The 26828-nt window shown below is 42.4% G+C and overlaps 1 protein-coding gene across 1 annotated transcript in view; it reads right to left on the bottom strand.

Annotated features, from left to right (window-relative positions):
• Gad2 (glutamate decarboxylase 2) overlaps nt 1-26828 on the bottom strand; it is a 69653-nt gene that overhangs the window by 28719 nt on the left and 14106 nt on the right. The window contains exon 8 of the mRNA XM_075970643.1: nt 10750-10829. Coding sequence (XP_075826758.1) covers nt 10750-10829 — 80 coding nt within the window. The remainder of the gene's footprint in view (nt 1-10749; nt 10830-26828) is intronic.

Raw genomic sequence — 26828 nt, 5'->3', positions numbered from 1 at the left:
TCATTTTGTTTTGAGAACTTCACACATGGGTATCGTTTCTACACCATTTCCACCTTCTCTCCCTCTTCTAATTCCTCCCGTGTTGTCTCCCATACTCCCCAATTCAAGATCTTTTCTTTACACACGTGCACACGTGTGTATAAAACCTGCTGAGCCCATTCAGTATTGCTCACATGAACATGTATCTCCCTCATCGAAGATGTTTTTTTTTGCAACAGATGGAACTATTACCAAGCTCTACAGCTTGTCAAAATGTAGAGAGTAAGTGACTGTGGCGCCCCACTCCAGCCGATACACCTGCCATGCAACCCTTACACCCAAGGCTCCAGGAAAAGCCCAGAAGAGGAGACAGGAAGAGGGTAAGAGCAGAAGCCCGGGATGCCTGCAGCTATGTAGTGTTCCCTAGACGTGACAGGGGAAATGATCCCATGAAATCTCAACAATATAGTTGCCTGAACAAGACCCGTGTAATAACCTTTCCATTTTTAGATCTTAGATTTCACTGGATTACTTTGGAAAGCCAATGCCTAATATTTAGCATGCCTAAGAATCACCTACGTGCTCTTTTAAAACGTGAATTCCTTGGTTTCAGTCTTAGGGATTTTAATTCACTAGGTCAGTATAAAGATGAAGAACTAAGTTGTTGAACAAATATTTATAAGCATTTACAATGTGCAGTTATCATTTTATGATCTAGTGTGCCAAAATGACAGGACAGTTTATGTTCCATGCTAACACGGGGGGAGAAACAATAGGCAGACAGATATATAGAAAGCTGCGTTTTTAGCATGCACCAAAGTGATTGTGATGCAGGTAGACCCAGGTTCACATGTAGAGAAACAATGCTTTAGAAATGAACATTCAGCCTGGGTAGCATTTTAATAGAGTAACTTTTCACGTGATTCGTGGCTCAGAGCCTTATGGCTATCAGGCAGCAAGCAGAAGGGACTCCAGATGTAGCGCAGACACCCTCTGCCTGCCCATATGCTGTGGGGCCAGAGAAAATTGGGTGACCAGCAGCAGACTTTTCTGAGGATTTGTAGCTGCCTGTCCTAGTCTTTCTAGAAAAGCAATTGCACAAAGAGGCACTGTAGGGCAGCATTGTATCCTCTATGCCTGGCCTACCAGAATCTCTATAGCATGAATGTATGTCTTCCACATTCACTACCAGAATCTCTATAGCATGAATGTATGTCTTCCACATTCACTACCAGAATCTCTATAGCATGAATGTATGTCTTCCACATTGACTACCAGAATCTCTACAGCATGAATGTATGTCTTCCATATTCACTACCAGAATCTCTATAACATGAATGTATGTCTTCCACATTGACTACCAGAATCTCTATAGCATGAATGTATGTCTTCCACATTCACTCATCCAGCAGCCTGTGACCTCACAGAAAACACTAGTGCCAATATATCATCTGTACAACACAAGGCACCAACACCTGGGTCAGGGCTGTTGAACCAAGCTGAGGATTTGGTATGATGATTTTATATGGAGCATTTTTGGTACGTGGTAATTTTATAAAAGCCATAAAAAGTTGCCTGCATAGAACCCCAGCAACATGCTAGCCAATTAGAAAAGTCTTTGTGCTAAGACAGCGTAAACTGTGGGCTGTGGTTCGTCCCTGGATATCCATGGATTCAAAGGCAAGAGCAACCCCCTATACAGAACTCGATAATAGAGAGGGTGTATGTATATATACAGCTCTATGAGTTTTCTATGAGAACCAAATGGAATAGGAAACATAAACAGTATAAAATACAAAACATGAAACTCTGCCTAGCATACAACACCATGTACTAAACCATGTTTGGTTATTCTAAATAACACATGAAGTCAGGAGACGATAACAATGGCTTTGTAAAACATTAAAAATTAATGATGTAGCTGGGCATAATGTTGAACTCCTTTAATCCCAACACTCAGGCGGCAGAAGCAGAACCCTCTATGAGTTCGAAGCCAGCCTGATCTACATAGTAAATTCCAGGACAGCTGTCTCAACACATACCCCTAATCAATGACATGAGGCCCACTCCATGAGATGATACCCTTTCTGGGTACTGCTAAGTGGCCAAGAACCTAAAAATAGATAGGTAGTGACCTAGGGAGAAACCTACTGCTATTATTCTGCTAAAGGTCATAGCAATGAAATAACTCCTAATGACACACTACTGTACCTATACATGAGAGCGCCACTCAGCCCTCATCAGCCGTCATCCTTGCGGTAGACGGGAACTAACAAAGAGACGTACAAATGAACAGTGTGCACAGAGTGAGAGGCTTTGGAGCACTCACTCCTAAATGAGATATCTTCATCAAACCCTTCCTCTAAGGGTCAGTGAGAGATGTTATCTCAAGAGACTAAGCAGATATTAACAGAGGACACCCAACGTCTTACCCCACTTCTGTGTGCATTCATTCATGATTGCTTGCACGTGTGGAATTGCACACGCACGCATGCACACACACACACACCACAGACACACACACACACACACAGAGACACACACACACACACACACACAGAGAGAGAGAGAGAGAGAGAGAGAGAGAGAGGAAAAATAAAAACAAATGTATAAAAAATTTGAAGAGAACAACCTAATTACAAAAATAAAAACAAAATGAAACCAAAGAAAGCACAAATAATCAAACAGACTAAACCAAAGACAGAAACAAGTGGGAAGAAGGCTGCTCCAAGCAGTGGCCCCAGCACCAGGCTTGGAGCTTGGCTGTTAAGCTCAACAAATTTATCATGAGCAATAATGGATTAAAATTCATACAGAAAAGAGTGAAATTTGCTGGCTCTGTTAATTTTGGAAACATTTTATAAATAACGTTACAAAATCTCTAAGAAATCAGGATCTTGTTGAAAACAACAAAGAAGTTAGAAATTCACCAGAACCACATGGAATTTGTTGCAGGTATGGAAGGAACCCAGGAGATCTTAATGTATGTCATGTCAGCAGTAGATCAAATGAGGAAAGTGCAGTGCGACCCCAAATGATGTCTGAAAAAGCCCTTTTCTTCCTGAGAGAGGGCTCCATTATGTTATCTCCAGACACTCCTGCCTCAATTTCCCAAGTACTGGTGTTACAGGTATGTACCTAGCTATAAAATGTATTTCAACAATCAACAGTGTATATTCTAGAGGAGGAAGAAGGGGAAAAAGGAGGAGAGGAGGCAGAGCAGGTGAGAAGAGAAAAAGAAACTCCTGGTAATATATGAAATCTAGGGTACTTATTTGACACAATTACAATCGTCTATTTCAAAATAAGTGTTGGTATTATACCAAAATGTAGTACCCTAGATACTTGTCCATTAAAGTTAAAAACAATAACATTCTTTGAATTTTTTTCTGTGAACATTCTTCTTTAGATAATAGAAAGTCCAAGTATTAACAAGGAAGAAATTGAATGAGCAATCAAAAATTTACAATCACTTCCTCCCTCAGAACATACTGGTCTTACTAGTGCATTTTATTAAACATTTAAATATGGATTACTAACAATCTCTAAAATCTTCTGTATGAAGGACAAGGTATGAGTATTATTTCAAACTCTTTCTACAAGACCAGAATTACCTTGATATGTAAATAAGGAAAAGACACTGCAAAGAAAGAAACATGCAAGATAATAACAGACACAAGAATCTTCAAGGGAATTTCAAAAGAATACAACACCACAGCCAACATGATTTATCCTTGAGATACAGGGTCTATCAACATATGCAAACCAGAAAGTACAGTATGACATATCAACAGAATGAAAGACAAACACATGACCATCTCCATAGGTACAGGAACAGCGTTTAACAAGAATCAATATCCCTATATGATAAAAACCTCTGTGCCAATGAAGAAGGTAAAAAAAAAAGTGTATGGGAACACAGTGGAGACCATATATGAAAAGCCCACAGCACATCATACTGAGTGCTGAAAAACTCAAAGCTCAAGATCAGAAACAAGACAAGGATGACAGGTCTTGTCACTCCTAGTAAATAGCACTGTAAGTCCCAACCAGGGACAGCAGGCAAGAAAAGGAGGCAAAACACAGCCAAGCCTGACAGAACATAGTTAAGTTTCCTGTTTTCAGATGACATGGTCACATGTAGAGAAACCTTTAAAGACTCGACCACAAGTTGTTTGGAATGGTTGAATTTAGTGATGTTGCAGGACAAAAAAATCCACACAGAAAAAACATCAGTTGTACCCTATATGCCAGCAATAATCTATCCAAGGGAGAAAATAAGGAAACAATTTCAACTGGAAAAAAGTTTAACCAGGGAGATAACAGATTCATAAACTCCAAACTGAAAACAAATCAACAAATGTGGTCCACATGTATACAATGGGGTATTATTAACCCCCCAAAAGGAAGAAATTCCAAGGTATAAACATGGACAAACCTTGTGGACATTATGCCAAGGCCTCATAAAAAGTCACTGTGATCATACTTTCATGAGTGGGGACTAAGAGTGGACAAATTCACAGAGAATACATAATGAGCGGCGGGTGGGAGGCATGGGGAAGAGGGTGATGAGCAGGTAGTTTCAGTTCCCATGACGATGGTTGTACAGTGTGCATGTGATGCCACTGAATGCACGCACCGTGCAGCTAAGACTGTGCCTTGCATTTGAGTGTAAGGATGATTGGAGAAAGTAGCTATCTTAACTGCTGAATGTTAGCAGTTCTCTTCTGAGGCTGAGTGAGTCCTCTCCCTTCACCATGTGTCCTTGGGAATAGAATCTGTGGCTATGTTACAAGCTAAATGAGGAAGGATACTTCGCCATCCTGTTTGAAGTCATTTGCCTGCCGTGTGGCAACAAATCATACTACACTGTATCAGTAAGGACCACACATGAGACAATGCAGCCCTTTGTGTCTCTAATCAGGTGAATTAATTAGATCTTTATGCACAGCAGGTGGACCGTGCCTGGATGCAATGAGCAATGAGTCTTGGCTGTTGCTCTCTTGTCACTTCCTCATATGGGATGTCACAGTGTCTCTGAGTTCTCTGCACAGAAACCCAGGAAACTGGGTGCTTGGGCTTCCCTACTCTGCTCTCTAATAATTGTCTGTCCTGTTACTGCGCCCCAGCTGCTGCCCCGGGGCTGAAGGAGGTCGTTAGCCTTCTCAGTTGTAGCACTGGCCACAGTTCAGTTAATTTAACAAAAGAGTTTAATGGCCCCGGATTATTTACACTCTCAGTTGCTTCTGGTAAATGGTAAGACAAAGTGTACTGTTTTAACAAGCCCAGGGAGTAATAATCTCAGAAGCTTGGGAGTGCTCTTAAAACAAAAATGTGTACAAAACACTAGTAGTTAATCTGTGTTCTGACAAAATTAGTCAGAGTAGCTTAATAGAATTCTTGTCGCCTGAGCTGGGTGCAGCCAGTGACCACTGTCCACTCAGGCATCATGTGTCTCTGTCAGATTTATCCCCTGTACCAGTCACAGCAAATTACTAGCAATTGAGATAATGGAGAGGAAAGTCTGAAGGAAAAAGAAAAAAAAGATGGAGAAATGGAAGAGAGGGGAGAGAGTGAGTGGGAGAGGGTAATAGAATTAATTTGTGAAGCACCCATGAGTCCACTCGGGCGATAGAACAAGAGAAAGAGCAGAGAGACAAAGACACAGAGAGACCCCTCCCCCCATGTAGAATGCAGGAATCAACAGACAAACAAGAAAGGATGGCATTAGGAAATGACCATCTTGCAACCATCTAAACAATTCAGATAAGAATTAAAATGGATGCTGAACTAAGTAGAGCCTGAATGCCACAGGACACAGCATCCTCCAGACATGTACTCCCTGAGAAGATAAAACAACTATCTTAAAATATTCATAGTTGATGTTATTACTAACGAGCCCAACCTCCTGCTGAGATTCCCAGGAAAGACAGGCTTGCCCGGAAATTCTGTCCCAGATATATCACTTGAATTCTGAGAAAAATCAGACAATCCAAATAAACCATCTAGTCCCTCAGAAATACAGTCAGGAGATCGTAAGCACACCTGCTATCCCAGCTCTTGGGAGACTGAGGCAGGAAGGCCAGCTTGGGCAACATAGTGAGGTAGAAATAAAATAAGAAGAAAACAGACCATTTCATGGAAGGCAAAGCACGGCAGAACAAAGGCCTCGGATGAAGGAGAGGGAAGAACTGTTTAATGGCAGTGCTGGGTGGTGATGTAGGGGCAGGGGTACAGCCTGCCTCTCCTAACCAGGGAGCTCCTGGCCAATGAGAGACTGGTCTCAAAAACAGGTGAACAGCAGCTGAGGTTGTCCTCTGGTTCGAGGTACCTGTGCTCAGAGCACAGGCACAGATGCACAAATTGTCTTGGGTTCAACACTCCCCTCCTGGTTTTGCCCTCTCAATATTAACAGACACTAATAGACTAATATTTGTGCTAATCTTATTCAAGATACATGGAGGGGGAAAATTTTGTTGTTATATGAAGCAAACATCCTTTCTTCCATGTTTTTTTTTCAGATAAATAAACTGAAGCACAAAGAAGCACTTGTCCGAGCTAGCATTTGAGCTAAGATTTGAAATCAATGAGGTGAACTCCATTGCCAGCTCTGTGGATTTACCAGAGTACTTTCTAATATTAACGTGTTACAGTGTATATGTGTTTCAGTAACATGGGAAAATATTTACATTATTATATCTAGTTAGGAAAAGAAAACATGACCACAAATAGACAGAAGGGGGAATAAAAGGAAAAGAGAAAAAAAGGGAAAAAAGAAAGAAGGAAAGAAAGAACCTAAATATTCAGAAAAGAACTTCCCAAAGTTTAGTCTCTAACTGCCTCCACAGTGTCTGTAAAAGTTTTTAGGTGGAAAAATCTCCCTTATTTAAAAAAGTAAGAAAGTATTGCTTTTGGTGGTAAAATTATAATGTATCCTTTTAGAATTTCCTGCTATGTCCGCCCCCCCCCCCTGTTTTTCTCTCCATTTCCCTCTTTGCTTTACTTCCCACTTTGCAGTCTCCCCCAGCCAGGCTTTGTTTCCTCACCAATGTTTCTTATCCTTTTTCTCTTTCCTAGAAACAGGGAATCTGTTTCTTTTTTTTTTTTCACGTTGTTTTCTACCCCACCCCAAGCCCACTTTCCTTCTACAAGGCTTGAGAACAGAAGGAGACGAGGCCCCAGGTCCCCACCGTCTGTTGGCTCCCGAGGGGACAGACATGAGGAAGGAGCACCTAGTAGTGAAACCCACAGCATTGTTCAGTTGTTGTGGAATGCTTGTACACTGTGTGGAGATATAGTGCTGTGGTTGGTTTAATAAAGAGCTGGAAAATCAATAGCTGGGCAGGAAGTACAGGGGACTTCCAGGCAGAGAGAGAAAGCAGGAGACAATGGAGGCACAGGGCAAATGCCAAGATGCTGAGGGAGTCGGACATACAAAATGAAGGAAAGGTAAAAAGCCAAATGCTAAAATGTAGACTAATAGAAATGGGTTAATTTCTTTTTCTTTTTTTCTTTTGATTTTTCGAGACAGGGTTTCTCTGTAGCTTTGGAGCCTGTCCTGGAACTAGCTCTTGTAGACCAGGTTGGACTCAAACTCACAGAGATCCACCTGCCTCTGCCTCCCGAGTGCTGGGATTAAAGGCGTGCGCCACCACCGCCTGGCAAAAATGGGTTAATTTAAATTATAAGAGCTATTTAGGAACAAGTCTAAGCTACAGGCCAGGCTTTCATAATTACTAAAAAATCTCCATATCATTATTTGTGAGCTGGCTGGTTGTACAGAAAAAGACTCATCACAATCAGCCTCTCAAATGGCTTCTAAAATAGTTGAAGTTAAAAAAAAATACTAACTTTGAAATTAAGAATGCCTGGCCAGTTAGTGATTCTGTGTCTCTCTGGATGCCTTTCCCAGCAATCCCCTCTCCCTACGCTTTTCTCTGTTTCTTGTTGGCTAATGACACCCTCTAGGGCGTCTGTGCAGGCAGGCCTGTCTGTGGTCCTTTCCTCTGCATCATGTCCTCTTCTGTTCTTGCTCTGTCTTCTTCCAGGCTTACCCTCTCCTTTTGAGCATGACACTGTCTCTGATTAACCTGCCATCAGACAGCTGGACCCTTGCTGCAGGTGCCGCACACAAGGCCATGCCCATGGTCACACCTACTTTCCAGGGCGGCAGGAGCAGCAATGCACGGAGTCAAGAGCTCCCCGTGCTTTCACAGATCACCTGTCCTTCCACTGGGATTCCATGTTGGGACAACAGTTAACTAGGCTGGTGACTAGGGAGATCAGAGGGTCGGGGTCTGCCTGGGTGATCTTTTCTAACTTCTTGGTTTCTTATTTTAGATTTACCCCTATATGTTTTATTGCATTCTTGTTAGAAATACATTTCCCTTCAGCCATTTATTCTAGCAATACAGCAAAGAAAATAAATATGAAAGCTGATGTTTCCTTTTTGCCTATTTCTATTCAAATCTTAGTTCTTATGCACCTCATAATAAGGAGTACAAAGCAGGTCCCTCCATTGAGATAACGCTTGCGGTCCTGCTAGCCTTGATCACTTCCTGCCTCTCTTATTGCTACAGCCCTTTCCTGGCCCTCGCTTGCTTCCTAAAGGGTGGCCTAAGTCACTTCATGTTTGGAGAAAAGCATTATTATTGCCTTATTTGTTGATCTATCCAGAATGAGGTCTTTATATGTAGCTCAATTGTCTCGAAGCTGAAACCCTCCTGCCACAGACTCCTTAGTGAGGGGGTTACAACCAAGCACTGCTGTGCCTGCCCCTCCCCCATTATAAAAATACAGTGTTCATTGCAAATAAAGAAAATCAGGAAATAAACAAGTGACAGTTTTTAATCTCACCATTTAGAGTTCAGTGCAGCTGTCAATCAGGTTTAGACCTTTCCACATGCACATGGGCACATGTATTCGCCACAAATTTCATTCTCCCTTCTCTCGTCAGGCCTACTCCTTTGGCTCTTACTGTGTTCTATCCTACTTCCTTCTGTGGCTGTACCTGAGGCATTCTGTTTTCTGTTATTGTCCCTGCCTTCCCCCCACCCAGTACCTGAGGTATTCCGTCTTCTGTAACCATCCCTGCCTTTTCCACACCTGGTACCTGAGGCATTCTGTTTTCTGTTATTGTCCCTGCCTTCCCCCCACCCAGTACCTGAGGTATTCTGTTTTCTGTTATTGTCCCTGCCTTCCCCCCACCCAGTACCTGAGGTATTCTGTTTTCTGTTATTGTCCCTGCCTTCCCCCCACCCAGTACCTGAGGCATTCTGTCTTCTGTAACCATCCCTGCCTTTCCCTCACCCGGTACCTGAGGCATTCCGTCTTCTGTAACATCCCTGCCTTTTCCACACCTGGTACCTGAGGCATTCTGTCTTCTGTAACCATCCCTGCCTTTCCCTCACCTGGTACCTGAGATATTCTGTCTTCTGTAACATCCCTGCCTTTCCCTCACCTGGTACCTGAGATATTCTGTCTTCTGTAACATCCCTGCCTTTCCCTCACCCGGTACCTGAGGCATTCCGTCTTCTGTAACATCCCTGCCTTTTCCACACCTGGTACCTGAGGCATTCTGTCTTCTGTAACATCCCTGCCTTTCCCTCACTTGGTACCTGAGATATTCTGTCTTCTGTAACATCCCTGCCTTTCCCTCACCTGGTACCTGAGATATTCTGTCTTCTGTAACATCCCTGCCTTTCCCTCACCTGGTACCTGAGGCATTCTGTCTTCTGTAACCATCCCTGCCTTTCCCTCACCTGGTACCTGAGATATTCTGTCTTCTGTAACATCCCTGCCTTTCCCTCACCTGGTACCTGAGATATTCTGTCTTCTGTAACATCCCTGCCTTTCCCTCACCTGGTACCTGAGATATTCTGTCTTCTGTAATCATCCTTGCCTTCCCCCCACCCATATAACATTCCCTCCTCCTGTCTGCTTCACTGAGTTTCCCATAACTCTGCAACACATGCAGTCTACCCTACACTGAAAATCCAACCATGCAACAGTTACTTTCTAATCTCTGGCCTCTTCCCACTTATACCCTCTGCTGCCAGAGAACTGAGATGTTGCGCTGAGATTTCTGGAGCCTGGTGAGATGGGGGTGGTCAGAGAACAGATGTCTGATACACACCTTTGAGCTTATAAATCGCTCATTGACCTGCTGTCTTTTAATTTAGTGAAAGTTCTTACTCAGTCCTTTAAAGACTGGATCTGGTTTCCCCTACGTTCCAGATTTACCAGTCAGTGGGACTTTATGTGAATAGCCTAAAGATGGTTACTGCTCTCCCCGCAGTGGTATCATACTTATTTCCTAGAAAGCTATGAATTCTAGGTGTCAATTAAGACAGACTTTCCCCAGGAGGGCCCTTTGGTTGCTGCCCAAGGCTGCTGAGCTGATGGGGCACCATTTACTTTAGCACGTTTACATAACCCGTGCAGCTAAGTGCCGCCTCAGCATCAAACACTGCTTCAATCGCCTGTGGCTAATATGCCCAGGTGATAAATGTCCCTCCACACCAGCTCCTGAGGATGGTTTGATTGATTTAATAAAGGTTCCAATTTATCCAGAAGTTATGAAAGGCTCTAGGGTTTCAAGGAACAACATCTGGGGACCCTAAGCAAGTCTGTGCTCCAAAGAAACAGCGTGCGGCTGTGTCTGAGACCGAAGCAGGATTGCTGACCTTAGTCACCACCTCTTTTAGAAGAGAGGTACCTCTGGGGAATGCTTAACTTGCCAACCCACGAGATTGCAGACTTATCGCTCACCTCTCGTCGCATTTAATGAGAATCACGCTGTCTGTTCCGATTCCCAAGGCTGCAGCTCCCTTCTTGAGAGAAAAGTGACTCTGTTAGAAAACAAAACAAAACAAAACACATTTACAATCAGTTCTTTATGAAGACAAGATCGATTCCCTCTTCTGGCTTTCCTCCTTTGTCCTTTTGCTCCTCCACTTCCCAGGCTTCTCAGAGGATAGCCACTCACTCTCACTAGGTTTTTGCTTGCTTTAGCTATACATGTGGTTTTAAATTTTAATTAATGTATTTCTATGTGTATGGGTGTTTTGCCTGCCTGTATGTCAGTGTACCATGTGTGTGTCTGGTGCCCACAAAGGCCAGAAGAGAGTATTAGATCCGCCGTGACTGGAGTTACATACATTGGTGAGCTGCGATGTGGCTGAATCGGACCAAGGTCCTACAGAAGAGCAAACGGTGCTCGTAACTTCTCGGCCTTCTCTTTAGCCCTCCTATTAATATGCTTTTAAACACACTATTTTATTAATTCTTTGAGAATTTCATATATGCAGACAGTATATTTTGATCATATTTGCTTCCCTTATCTTCCCATATCCACCCCACACCCCTTACATGAACTTTTCCAACTTCATGTCTTCTTCCTATTCTTCTTCTTCTTCTTCTTCTTCTTCTTCTTCTTCTTCTTCTTCTTCTTCTTCTTCTTCTTCTTCTTCTTCTTCTTCTTCTTCTTCTTCTTCTTCTTCTTCTTCTTCTTCTTCTTCTTCTGGTACAACCGAGTCCAGTTTGTGGTACCCACACACTTATGGGGTGGAGCCATTCACTAAAGCATGGTCGACCTACTAGGGGACTACACCCTTAAAGAAAATTCTCTCTTCCTTCTACAGTGGTCCTCATTCTCACTAGGTCCACACCTAGGGAAGGGGCTTCTGAGTCCGTCCTCACTCTGTTATAGAATGTAGACTGGTTTTCTTCTCGTGTAGGTCTTGTGTAGGCAACCACGGCTGTGTGAGCTCATGAGTACAGTACTCTTGTCATCTCCAGAAGACACCGTCTGCTCCTCCCTGACCTCTGGCTTTTATAATCCTTCCACATCCTCTTCCACAACAGGCCCCAGTCCTGATACAGATGTGCCATTTGTGGCTCAGATACTTAGTCTCTGTACTTTGATTAGGTATGAGTTTCTCTATTAACCTGTGTTTTCTGAACAAAGAAACTTTTCTGTTGGGATCTGAGAGCTACAATACTCTCTGGGTGTAGAGATAGGAATTTGGAGGGTAGTCTAATAATAAATCAACCTAGCAAAACATTAGATATTAAATAGGTTTACCTCTAGGCCCAATGAGGTCACCAGCCATGGGTTCCTGATAAGATTCTAGGCGTGCATCTCCTCCTGTAGATCATGCTTTCAATTTAATTGGAAACCAGATGTTCACCTCCCTAACATTCATGCTGCTATTGCTTCTGTGGATATATCTTGCTACATTGGTTGTTATTATAGTTTTAAGGCATCACAGCTGGATCAAAACTTATGGTTTTTAAAATATTATAGTGGCCAGGTGGTGGTGGCGCACGCCTTTAATACCAGCACTTGGGAGGCAGAGGCAGGTGTGTCTCTGTGAGTTCGAAGCCAGCCTGACATACAGAGCGAGCTTCAGGACAGCCAGGACTGTTTCACAGAGAAACCCTGTCTCAAACAACTAAAAAAAAACAACAACAATAAAATATTATAGTGAAACACGTAATTGTGTAACTTAAATACCTTGTTAGCCATCTCTGGACATAAACAGCTCTGTGTTCTTAATTGTTTTCACATTGTTGTGGACCAATTACCATCATTGATTCCCCAGAACTCCTTTATTGTGTAAAACCAAAGCTCTTTACTAAATAGTAACTGCCCATTCTCTCTTTCCTCACCCCTGACAACCACCATCCTGTTCTTGGTCTCTGTCAATTTGACTGTTTCAAGTACAGCATTCACGACATTGTGTTTATGTAGTGATCCTGTGGAGACCTGGGTTGTTTCTACCTTTTTGGCTATTATGAATAGGTCTGCTAGAGACACAGATGCACAGATACTTCTTTAAGATGCTGTTTTCAATGGCTTGAGGTACATACCTAAAAGCAGAATCACTGGACCATATGGTTGATGTAATTTTAACTTTTGAGAAATTGCTGAACTACTGTCTACAACAACTATGTGACTTTTACACACTTACCAACATCACACAAAGGTTGCAGTTTCTCCACATTCTCACCAATGTTTTGATTTCTGCTTGTTTTAGAGACAGACTCTTCCTCTTGCCCAGGCTATCATGGACTCTCTGGTTTCTGATTCCATTGCCCCAGTCGATTGAAGCTGACTTTATTTATTTATTTACTTATTTATTTATTTATTTTCGGCTCTTGAGGCCAGTCTTCCTAAAAGATGTGACAGTAACACCCTGTGCTTTTAATGTGGTGCTCTCTAGTGAGTGATCTAGACTCCTTTTGTGTGCTTCTTCGGTGAATTGTCTATTCAAGTCTTTTGGTTATGTTTTGGATGGGATTGCCTTAGTTACTGTTGTTATATTTGTTGAATCTCCTGGGTTTCTTAAGGAAAGATAAAAATATACTGAAAATTGTAACTGTATGTGGGGTCCCAGCGCATCGTAACTCTGAAACAATCTCTCTCTTTCTCTCCCTCCCTTTCTCTCTCTCTCTCTCTCTCTCTCTCTCTCTCTCTCTCTCTCTCTCCCTCTCTCTCCCTCCTTCCCTCTTTCTCATGTGTGTGAGAGAAATTAAAAGTGTATGAGGGCACATACATACTTTAGCACGTTTGTAGAGGTCGGAGGACAACCAAGGCTACCAGTTCTTACTTTCCACCTTGAGACAGGGTTGCGAGCATAAGCCAGGCTAACTCTGGCTCCCTAGTTTTGGTTACTTTTCTCATGTTTACATCTTCTGTCTCCCAGAACAGATACACTAAGATTACAGACACTGTGCTACTGCATCTGGTTTTATGTGGGTTCTGGGGCTTAGCCCCATGACTGTCGTGATTGTATGTTGTACCCACTGAGCCATTCCCCAGCCCTGAGCCAACTTTTCACACTTAGCAAGTGCCTCCAGTAACAATGCACTATATGACTCTCAAACTCACATTTTATTCTTCAAAGCTTGCCTCCTCCCTCTCTCCCTCCTTCCTTCCCTCCCTGCCTTCCTTCTTCCCTTCCTCCTTTCCTTCTTTCCTTCTGATCTTTTTAGATGAGCATACAAAGTAATGAGTTTTGTTATGTGGCATTCTTATACACATGTTGTTTTTCTTGATCCATTTCTGAGTCCTCTTCCCTGTCCTCTGTTGCCCTCTGACTTGTTCCCTCTCTTTCCCCACTGGTCCCCTCTTGCTTTCACATCACGTGTATTCTATCACCTCCCTCACCGTCCCACAAACCTGAAGGTTTCTTTCTCCTCTTATGCTCATTGTCTATTTTCAAGAAATTATCCTTATGTTCATGGATTTACTGACACTGTGTGTAAGTAGGGAGAGAACCTGGTCCTAAGTCCAGCACTCTTCCTCCGGAGTTCTAGGAGCTGTTGTGTGTCTGGGTCCAGATAGGTGGGTCATACTGACAGCCTGCTGTCCACTCTTTGTGCCTTTGCTTCCTGCTTGGATTCTGGGTCTTGATGGCTGTAATCACCTTGGCATTTGGAGAACTGGAGAAGGCTAACCTAAGCCCAGCTGTACTGCGTCTGCCCATCAGCCTCTTACGATTAACTACAGATCATTAAGCTGTCCAAAAGGAGATCAGCTCCCTCAATTTACATCTCCAAAGGGCTGATGAGTGGAATTTTAAATCACGGTTCTAAAGAGGCATGCTCTTCTCAAATGCTCAGGCTGCACGCATCTGAAATTTTAAGTATGCAGTGCATGAGCTCGGAACACGTAGATTTCTTGGGAAACTGTCTGATAAAACAGGAAATCACATTTGTAACAGCAAGAAATAATATCAGCCAATAAAGGGCACACACCAAAGGGACGAGTAACTAGAAGTAATGAGAAAGGGCCATTAGCTTAATTTTACAGCCACAGAAGGACAGCGTGGATATCTGTTCCTAAGATACCTGGGAGCTGGGAGGAAGAGCTCACCAACCAATGTTCTCCTTTGTATTAGGCAGAGGCTAGAGAAGCCAGAGCAGAAGTTCAGAGGAAAGCAGTGCTCAGTCTCTTTCTGCAGAGAGGGCTCAGAGAGGCCAGCTGTCCTAACTAAAAAAGCACAAATACCTCAAATTGTGCCCCTCAGTGAATGTGCTCTGAAGCTTTGATCTGCAGATTGCCAAATTGCGGCTAAGTAAGAGATTGGATGCACCTGCCCGTGAGAGGCGCATGTCTGGTTTCTAATGAGAAAGAACAGGGGTCTGTAATTGGGCAGTAATTACAAAGGATAATTGATTGTTGTAAAAATGCCACAGATTTAAGGAAGCCCACATGCCTCGAAAAAGAGCTTAAAGATGGGGAACGGAAGTGACATGAGGCATGAAAAGAGAAAATTGGGCACCACGCACTCTTTATATTTCCAGGAAAGGGAGCGGAGGCACATAGCTGAGCGGTAGGCACAAACAGAAGACGTCTATGGGGAGGAAGGAAATGGAGAGCTCAAAGGAAGACACAGCAGAGACGAGTTGAGTGGCATGCCTTTCTATGTATGAGACGACACATGACAATCATTTTTAATCCTTGGTCTCTTGTCATGGATAAACCAGAGGAGAACAGCATCTAAAAGCCAATATCCTTCCTGGGTGCTAAGGATTCTGGGAAAACGGTGTCCAGGGAGAATTTAGAGGTTGCTTGTCAAGAGCAGATAGGTGGTCTTCATGTAGGAATAGCTGTCACGATAGGGCCTGGAAGGGATACACTATTCTGGGTGGCTTCCGAAAGCAAAATTATGAATGAATAATTTGGAAACTTTAAGGATTAAAATTGGTCTTCCAATAATACTCTGTTGCTCATCAATGGGCACATTCCGCTTCCTCTTCTGATTTGGGAAATGTAATAAAACTTTGACAGAGCTTAGTCATGTTTCCATTACAAATATTAAAAAACCCATTCAATTTTTATTTTTAACTAAATCAAAATTCCAGTTTGATGGAAAGTTTTGTTTCTACATTGTTAATATTGAAATTTTGAACATTTCTAGAGGAAAATGCTTCAGGATATAGGTACAGGCAACAGTTTCTGAGCCACACTAGCATAGAAAGCATCCCCCAAAACTGACAAATGGGACTTCATGAAATTAAAAGCTTCTGCGTAGCAGAAAAAACTTTCAACAGAATGGACCAGCAGCCTGAAGGATGGAAGAAAATCTTTGTCAAGTCTTCTTAAAATAGAAGGTTAATATCTAGCAAATATAAAATGGCAAAATTAAATATCTCAAACCCCCAACTTCCAAAAAACAAATGGGCCAATAGTCTGAACAGATAGCTATCAAAACAGAAATGAAAATGACAAGTAGGTGTTTTCTAAATGCTCACAACATCTCTCTAGCCATAGAGAAATGCAAATCACCCCAGTTAGAATGACTATAGTCACGGAAACAAATGATAATAAATACCAGCTCACCTCTCACAAGAATATGTGGGGAAAGAGGAACCTTTATACATATAGGAGTGTAAACCAGTGTAGCCACTAAGGCAAGCAGTATAGAGACTTTTCCAAAAACTAAAAATAGAGTTGTCACATAACCCAACCATACCATTTCTGGGCAGATACCCAAAGGACACTACTGAGATTTGTGCACATTCATATTCATTGCTGCTTCACAATAGCCAGGAAATGTCTGGATGTTTATAAAGTAACGGATAGATAGTGCAAATGTGTACAGACACACAAGAGATTTATACTCAAGTATAATTAACAATGAAATTATGAAAAGCCCAAGAAAACAGATGGAACTGGAAAACATTAAGTGAGGTTACTCAGGCTTAGAACAACAAAACACTGTCTCTAATGTGCAGATCCTAACCTCTGAGTGTCAGGTACCACGTATCTAAGAGACGGTAAACAAGGAGCCTAACTGGAGAAAAGGAGACTTTAAAGGGGGGCATAGCACAAGTGGAAAGGAACACGTGGGACAAAAGAGTACAGCAGGGAAGTGGGAGCAGGGAGATGAGGGGAAGACTCCTCTCTCTCTCTCTCTCTCTCTCTCTCTCTCTCTCTCTCTCTCTCTCTCTCTCTCTTCTGTGTGTGTGTGTCAACCAACATGAAAGTTCCAAATGGAAACCTGTTATGTCATAAGTTAATTTTAAAAATAAAAATATTTTAAAATAAATTACATTGCTAATTTAGAGATAGTTTACATTATTCAGTTTTCACTGAAAATGTGCTTTGAATATTCATGGTTTTGAATGGTATGCAATTATCCAGTAGGAATTAATGAGAGGTCAGATATCGGGACACACAATACTTCCAGAATTAGAGACATTGAGGTAGGAAGATTGCTCAATAATATTTCAGACCAGAAGACACATCATATTGAATTCCAGATTGGAGAAATAAGGAAGGAGGGGTTGGGGAGAATCATTCTCAGTGAGAATAAAAATGTCATCTGGAAGAGGATCCAATTTTGATTATTCCGTTTGTCTTTGTGGCTGCAGTTTGTAAGGGCTCCTTCAATTTTTTAGTGAGTGTTGTTGTGTGCGTGCACACACGCACACACTCATGACCAACCCTGAGTATCTCAAATCATAATCATCCACCTTATTTTTGAGACAGGGTCACTCAGACACCTCCCTCTCTGGGCTTCTTCAGCACTGGGATTATGAATGCACATGGCCATGTCTGACTATATTACATTGTTTTTGGGGGATTAAAACCAGGCCCTCACGTTTGTACAACAACACTGGTGACTGCATCTCCCCAGCCTGTGCTCCTTTACTTTCTAGTAGGGAGAAGCTTCACCCTCTTTTGGTGATGGTAGGAGAATAAGTGGAATGAATGACAAGCAACCCTGAGATAAACCAGTTCCTAGAGTCTGGAGTCTTAGCATGCTGGCTTCTCTCCTTCCATTAGAATTTAGGTGGGAAGTCTGGAGAGTCCCAGCAGTTCCTCCAAGCCATGGCTAGTCACATGGAAATATTTTACTGTCTTAGTGGACCACAGGCTTTACTAGTCTTGGAGAAAACAAAGATGATTTGGACAGCCCTCAGTATCCAGCCATCCCTTCTACTCCCCACACTCCTCCCACTCTCTAGTTTGGTACTTTGGCCATTCTGGTTGTCATTGAGCTTGTTAAAATTATTTAATCGAAGTTTTTGCTTACTGTTCCGCCTTCCAGGACATCAGTACTTATGATTAAATTGTCTTTGTGGTAATTTTATGTATCCATCCCTTACTCCATGTGGGTCTCTGTATCAGCTCCACATCTTTTATGCCTACTCTGTAAAATAGCCCACTACTGCCATACAAAATTACAGTGATAACTAGTTCACTGTCTGTTTTCTAATGGGACAAAGGAATTGTATGAGGACAGACTTTGTATATAGTTGATAAATATTTGTTGATATTATTGGCCATTTGCTCAGAGAATAAATCCAGGAAAATGTCCACTATTTATTGTTTAGGTTATCTAGCCGAAAATACTAGTGTTGAGGCATAAATCTGGTGGCTAGTCATATCACAGAGGACTAAATGGGCAAGGTCCATTCTGAAAGCAAATCCAGAGGTTTTTATGATACCCCAAAAGACTTGGGATGGGGTCCTTCCTAAGCATGAGGTAGACAGCAGATTCTCTACCCTGACCATTTGCTTGGTGAAGGAGAATTAACCCCTAGACTTCAAACGAAGATAGAGAAATGTCATGGTAGTTTGGGAATCTCGGCTCCCAACCCTTCAGACTTTCCATCAAATGTCCTCCCTACTCTTTAGCTTTGAGAACTATCAGTTGTCTTTGGACTTGATACTTTGTTACTGATATATTTCTCAGACCTTTATACAATGAGGATTTCCAACAACCTGGAAGATCTGGAAGACAAATCTACAAATAAACTAGAATCTGCTTCTTTACTGTTTCTCAAGGGGTAAATTCCATTACTCCTCACTGACCAACAGAATTTACCTTGTCCTTCTGCACATGTGTCCCCCCCACCCCAGGTTGGTTTGCCTTCATTGGGGTGCAATAGAGCTGCATATAGGCAGAGCTGGTATGGGAACTGCAGATATTATATGAAGTACATATGGAGCACCTGAGTAGACCTCAGTAGATTTTCACGAAGTATAGCCCTTCTTATTCTTGCGTACTCCTACCAAGTGTGATAATATCCTAATATCTCAGCTACCTCAAGAGGGATTTTGAAGTCTTCAAGTAAAATAAGTGGCTTCATTTACTTGATTTCTTAAAATGAATATATGTCATATGGAGTGGTAAGGAAATCTGAATATGATGATAACCATAGCAACAGAGAATGTAAACTCTGCCAGCACTGTGAATTCTTGGGCACAGCTCTGTTATTGGAGGTGAGTATGCACACATGTTTCCAAGAAGTAATATTTCCCAGACACGAGCTCATCTCACTCCTCTCTCTCCACTGCAACCATCTCACCTGAATGGGTTCAGGGCTTTCTCACAGGAGACACCAGTGGGTGGTTGGCTAGAGCAGCAATGCTGGCTGTGCCACTGGGGCTCAGGTAGGGGTCAGCTCTACCCTTCCTGCATATTTATTAGCTCACTTCATCTTGTCAACAACGATGCAGTTAGTGGTTCCTTTTACAGAGGAAAAGGAAATGAGGTCACTGCCCTGAATTAATGTCTATGAGGAGGCCAAGAGACCTTACACCATTTTGAGTTAATTTCAAAACTCATGGGCTTTATATACTATCCTTGAAGACAAACACACCTATCCAGGCACTTATAACCTGGCTTTCCACCTAACATGGGATGTAGTGCCATGGGTTTTAAGAAAGATGAGTTCCCCCCATACTCTTCCTGTGACTGTATATGGTCCTTAAGATTGGACACTGGGTTATTGCTGGTGTCCCTCTCAAGTATAGCTCAGAACAGCACAGGGGGGAAGGAAAGAGGGGAGGAAGGGAGGGGTTGGGAAGGGATGAGAAAGTTAGATGATAAGAGGGGAGGGAACGGGAGGAGAGAAAAGAGGAGGGAAGAGGAAGGAAGTGCAGTGAGGAAAGGGGAGGGGAGGGAAGGTAAACTGAAGTGAAGTGAGGGAAGGCATGGGAAGGTGAAGTGAGGTGAGGGGAGGGAAGGGAAGGGAGGAAAGAGGAAGGAAGAAGTAAAGAATCTATAGCTCAGGGACTATACCCAACTGTCCCAATCCCTTATACAATATCTCCAGGAGAGCTAGTTATGTGTTTATAGTACCTCACACCTATGTTGGGTGAGACTGCTTTTTCATTCCTGGCTGCCCAGACCCAAAATAATTATTCAGAAACTACTGTTTGAACAATTGCTTAAGCATATTTCTAGACAGCTCTTATATATTAAATTAACCCATTTCTATTATTTTATATTTTACTATGAGGCTTATGGCCTACCAGCAAGGTTCTGGCTGGTGGCTCACGTCTATCTCCTCTGGCGGCTACATGGCATCTCAATGACCCTGGGATTAAGAGTCCCATGCTTTACTGACTGAGATAGTCAGACAAACAAAATGGTACCAACGTGGACAACTACATCCTCATAAAGCCCAAGAGATTTTGGGAAGTAATTCTAGACACAAAAGAACAGAGTTAAGCATGGCTTCTTGATAGCAGCATTTTCTCTGGTAGGCTCTGTTTGCCAGAGGCAAGCACATCTCATTTAAGAGAGGTTTCCTGACTCAGATTTAGCTGCAAAAACCTTGCTGTTCTCTTTTAAGAGGATCTGCCACAAAGCACTTAAATGGTGTTTATAGCCAACAGCGTGCTTCCTGGTGATGGCAGGGACCTTGAAACTCCATAGAGTTGTGGCAATAAACATGGCTCCCACCAATACCTCCAACATGAAGCTAGACTCTCAGAAAGATAAGGAATGGGGTGGATCCAGCTGTCAAAGCCACGGTTTTAATCCTAGCCATATTGCTTAGCAAATTAAAGACTCATGTGGTCAGAAAAAGAGAGATACACAGTAAAGAGATTCAGATGAAAAAAAAAACTCTAAGTGGTTTACAATATGTTTAAAACTATATGTAGGCTTGGGAAAGAAAAGAAAAAGGATAAAGTCCTTTAAAAAAAGAAAGAGAGTAGTTGAGTGTGGTGGCATAAACTATAATCCTCTAACTTGGGACGCAGAGGCAGGCAGATCTCTGCGAGTTCAGGAACAGCCTGGTCTACAGAGTGAGTTCCAGGACAGACAAAGATACATAGAGAAACCCTGTCTCAAAAAAGCAAAAACTGGGGGCTGGAGAGATGGCTCAGTGGTTAAGAGCATTGCCTGCTCTTCCAAAGGTCCTGAGTTCAATTCCCAGCAACCACATGGTGGCTCACAACCATCTGTAATGAGGTCTGGTGCCCTCTTCTGGCCTTCAGGCACCCACGCAGATAGAATATTGTATACATAATAAATAAATAAAGGAGCAACAAATGCTAAAAAAAACCCCAAAACTAAAACTAAAAATAAATAATAGAGTTTAAAACAAAGTCACATAAAGATAGAAAACACACAGAGAATCTGGATACTGTATGTTATTGTGTTGTTTTTGAATTGTTTGACTGCTGAGGAAGGAGCAACAGCTGCTAAAAGACATTTGATTATAAATGCTGCTGAATTAATCCAACAAATATATTTTGAAAATGCCTTAACTTTAAAATATAAGTCAAAGGATATGTTACTTTGATGAAAAGGTTTTACTTTTGTTTCCACAGGAAATGAGAGCATGTGGGTTCACTCTGGGTTAAGAAAAATGTTTGATGAAGGAAGACCCTCTGAAAAATCTCACATAGAAGATGGCACAGATGAGCCAACATTTCAGAGGACCTCTGTAGGAGTTTCCTCTGAGTTTTACATCCAGAATAGCTTCAAGACTGCTGCCTGAGATGATCAAGCCTCAGAGCATATTCCACTCAGGACTTGACCATAATCCTAAATTTTCTTTAGGTTCCCATAAGATTATCAGTGCCTCCACTCAGCAGGAAGCAGCCTAGAAAACGATGCCCACATTCCCAAAAAGGTGAATTATAGATGTTTGTCTTTTTTAATTAATTAATTAATTTATAGAATGTTGGTTACAAGTTGTTATGGGTAATGATCAGGAAAAAGCTAAACAAAGGAAATTAGATTTAGAGTTCTTATTTTGAAAAGAAAAAAAAAGGAAGCACTGTGAGTCTTGTACCCTGTAGATGTCTGTGGCTGGTATTGGTTTAATAAAGCACTGATTCACCAGTAGCCAGGCAGGAAGTATAAGCAGGGAAACCAGAATAGAATTCTGGGAAGAGGAAAGGCTCAGTCTGCAGTCATCACCCAGACACAGAAGAAGCAAGATGAGCTAAGGAAAGCTTTTAAGTTCTTTTCCAGGAGTAAGCATGGGAAGAAAGCCACATGAGAGTGGACTGAAAATGAGGTACAAACGCAGAGGCAGATGAGGGGTATTGAAGCTGAACTGACTTCAGATCCTATTTGCCTATTCTCCCTTCTGTCAGTTTGTGTCAGATGTGTGACATTGCATCCCATGAGAGTTACCTTCTTCCATGCTGTGTGAAACGGTTTTTCTTAAATAAAATTTTTGTATTTTTGTTGTTGTTACTTAAGGATACATATTTTGGGAATTGACTCCCTCCAGAATGCCATATATGAAATGTGCAAACTGTTTTCTGATGTAGTAAGGAGAATTACTTCCCTTCTTCCCATGAAAGGCCTGAGAAGATGCCTGCTGACCCATTCTAGAAGACACGGATACAGGCAGTTCTTGATCTGTGAAAAGTGGAGGGACTATGTCCTGGTGATTTGCCAGAGAGATCCTCCTCTTTCTTACAATTATGAAGGACATTTTTCCTCAATGACATTGGATTATCTGTGGAAGCTATTTCTGGAGGAGCTTCTGTCACATGAGGAATAAAGAGAGATGTGAAACGCATCTCAAAGTATGGGACTTCGAGAGTTCAGAGCGACAGATGAGATTTGAGCTAGGATTGTAGATCCTTGCTATATCAGCTTTTAAGAACTTATCTAGAACTCATTCAATCGCTTTTTGTTAAGCTTTTTTTTTTTTCATGGAAGGCTTGGGGGAGGTGATGATTCAGCAGAGGGGAAATGTGGAATGAAGAGGACTGTTTGGCCCCTCTGGTGTCGTGATCTTGTGATGTTATATATTGCAGGGAAGTCATCTCGGAACACGTTGCTCATGGCCTCAGTACCATTTCTGTTGCAGCTCAGTAGTGACTCACTCACTTCTAATGCTGTCTGTTTAATGTGGTCCTATCCAGGTTTTACAAGAAAGCAGTTCATTTGAACAGAGAGAAAAATATAACAGCTTGTCCTCCTTATCATCTAGATGAGTGCTATTCTCTGCTGTCTCTAGACGATGTTCCAGTCTGCACTGGTCATGCAGGTAATAAGGGGTGACTCCCACACCCCGAATGTTGGAAGTGATGGGCTGTGGAGTCACTAAATGCCATTTTCCTCCCAGGTCACTTTCCTGGTGAGTTTTATGTCAAACTGACACTAGCTAAAGTCACTGGAGAGAGGGAGCCTCAACTGAAAACAGACCTCTATAAGACTGGGCTATTATTGACAAGCCTATAGATGTTTTCTTAATTAGTGACTGACTGGGAGGGTCCAGCCCATTGTGGACGGTGCTATCCCTGGGCTGTTTGTCCTGGATTCTACAAGAAAGCAAGATGATTAAAGCATGAGGGGCAAACCAGGAAGCAGCACCCAGCCATGGCCTCTTCATCATTTCTTGATCCCAGGTTCCTACCCTGTTTGAATTCCTGTTCTGACTTCTTCAGTGATTAACAGAGATATTGAAGTTTATACCACACAAACCCTTTCCTCCCAAACTTGCTATTGGTCAAGGTATTTCATTACAAAAACAGTAACCTTAACTAGGATTATGGCTCCAACTAAGCATGTCACATGACAAAGTCAGCACCCAGAATATAACAACACTAACTTAACCTGGTTTGGTACATTAGGAAACATTAGCACTGGAGTAACCAGAAGAGGAAAATAGCACTTGAGACATAATATACAAGTAAAGTCAGGAGCCTCTAGCTACAGGATGGCATTTAGTCCCAGCCTAGCAGTTGAAAGAGCAGAACTGGATGGCAGAGGAACAGGGCTGTGCCACGCTGGTTGTGTAATACAGGGCAAAGCATCTCTCATGGCTGCAGCTTGGTTTTCCCCTCTACAAAGCAGGATTGGTGTTTTATAAAGTTATGTAAGTACAGCTTCCTGTGCCCCAGGCATGAGGCAAGGGTTTTCTGACATTCTCATCTGCGTCTCCAAGTATCGGACTGGGACAACCTCTCAAAGAAAAAGAAAAAAAGTCACTGTAACTATTGTCCTCCCCACTTTAAAACCAGTACGGAAGCTCCTTTTTCTTCCTTATGGGAGAAACCCCACTGCAAGAACTGACTGTGTTTAGACAGGAGAAAAGGCCATTTATGAAAGACTTGATACTTTTCTTTCTTAGACTTTTTGGAGGTATTTCAGGAGCTTGTACAAACAAAATGGTTGTAAAATCTGAAAATACGTAGGAAATCTGTACCCTTGCCCTGAAGTCAAGAGGAGCTATAGGAAAGGATGAATCAGACCCAAAGGAACTGGAGGTGGAAATCAGGTGAGTTCTCTGCCTGGCACTTCCAGAGCAGGACTCACTTGTACGCACTGCACCTGAAATAGTCTGGGTGAAGGTGCAGGTAGGTGCTGCGCTGCTTTTATCCTAATAACGTTCCTCTAGCCTGGTGTAGGAGTGTGGTTTATTCCAGGCATAGGCAGGAATTGATAATTTAGCATCATCTTCTAATTAAGAAAAAAAGCTCATGGCAGAAATTTGATTACGAAACTACAAAACCTTAAGTTTACAGCACTTATAAAACCCATTGAACATCACATGACAATGGGTTTCTGATCCTACTGCATGCACTGGCTTTGTGGGAGCCTAGGCAGTTTGGATGCTCAACTTACTAGACCTGGATGGAGGTGGGGGTTCCTTGGACTTTCCACAGGACAGGGAACCCTGATTGCTTTTCTGGCTGAGGGAGGGGGACTTAATTGAGGGAGGGGGAGGGAAATGGGAGGCGGTGGAGGGGAAGAGACAGAAATCTTTAATAAATAAATAAATTAAAAAAAACATTGAACATGGAGAAGTTGACCTAGTACCTACATAGAGCCTTCACCCCTAAGTTCTAGCATCTTTGGTAAGGAAGGCAAGCTATCCAAGGTAAATGTAAACCAACTCAGCCACAAACCTTGATGCACAAGGTTTCACTGTCTGCACCATATGCTAGGGCAATGGTGGCACAAAGCTTGTGGTTAGTCAATGTCTGCTCTGACTTAAGGTTCATTCTGCAAGGTGGAACCCATACCTGTTACTGCTTTGGTGACCAAGGACGGAGACTAGATATCTCAAGGACCTAGGGTATAGTCAAATACTACTGTTCTAAAAAAAAAATATAGTGCGTCCTAATAACAGGCTGTTCTACTCATAGACCAGTGCCTTGCTCAACCATCATCAGAGAAGCTTCTCCTTGGCAGATGGGAACAGATACAGAGATCCACAGCCAGACATGAAGACAGTGAGAGACCTCAGAACACTCAGATCTAAATGGAATGTCCCCATCAAATCCCTCCCTTTGAGGCATAGAGAAGGCTGTGGAAGATGAGGTGGGAAGAGTGTAAGAGCCAGAGGGGGTGGAGGACACCACTGCCAACAACAAACCAAGGCCCTCTAAACCAACATGAACAAAGCTCATATAAACTCAGACTGAGGAAGCAAGCACAGGGCCTGCCTCAGTCTGTGCTAGGCCCTCTATATATTTTATTACCACCCCACAAGGCTGTGGAAATCAAATAATTTTATTCTCATTATTTATTGAAGTATCTTTAGACTGCCAAAGAGTAATCAGATATATCATATTTTAAAAAGAATAATTCATGTGTCAAAATGCAAAGTCTATACCCAGGGTCAATTGCTATTCTAGGTAAGGATCATAGTCGAATTACCATTTTTCATTGTGGCACTGAGAAATAAACAGCTGAGTTGTCTTTCTTTCTCTTAGGAATGAAGGAATGGACTTCAAGTTTATAATATGAAGAACAGAAAGCATAGCAAAAGTAGTCTCAGAGCATATGGTCTGAGCTTTTCAGAACAGGCTGTCAATCTTTGCCAAGTGTGAGGCTCCAAAGCTTATGCTTAAGGTAGAGATACCTGACAGATAGTACAGGGCAGCTTGCTACAGGCTAACCTTAGAGAGCCAAAGAAAACAATGTCTAACATAAAACAATTCTGAGCATTTTGAAGCTGAGTGTACAGAAATATTTAACTATCTAGAGATCTAGATCTGCTTTTGGGAAATCGGGAGAAGGAACATATACTTGTTTTCTCCATAGAGAATAAAAATTATCTCCTGATGCAGGTCAAAGCATGAGGCCGGTGGCCCTGCTGTGTGGCATAAGCTGCTGCAGTGTAGCTCCCTTGCTGATTTGCCCTGCTTGGTGAGAGAGAAAGGGAGAGCTGGTTCTCTGGTACATTAGAGCTGTTTGCTATGTGAACAGACTGGAACATTGTTTTCTTGCCTACATGGTCGTAGGAAGGATAGCATGTATTCTTTGAAGGGAACAGGAGGAGTATGAAGTTCTATGTCATGATATCCAACAAGGAAGGCCAGAGTTCTTATCCTCCATCTAGCTTACCCCCAGAGGTAGCCAGGAGCCAGTACATGACAGAGATAGGGCTCAGAGATCAGACAGGAAAGGCCCCTATACCATCTCTTTGTGGTACTTAGGATGCTTTATCTTCATTGGAGGTTTGACTGGATTCAGAATGACCCAGGAGGTGCACAGCATTTCTAGGTATGCCCACGAGATGTAAGTGTTTCCAGAGAGGATCAACTGAGAGGGGTACAACCCATCCTGAAGTGGGGTGCACTAGCCCACGGGCTGGAGGTGGAGACAGTGAAAACGGGG

This window comes from Microtus pennsylvanicus, chromosome 4 (assembly GCF_037038515.1).
Source record: "Microtus pennsylvanicus isolate mMicPen1 chromosome 4, mMicPen1.hap1, whole genome shotgun sequence".
NCBI lineage: Eukaryota > Metazoa > Chordata > Mammalia > Rodentia > Cricetidae > Microtus > Microtus pennsylvanicus.
The sequence above is the reverse complement of the archived record's forward strand: the minus strand, read 5'-3'. Positions and strand labels throughout refer to the sequence as shown.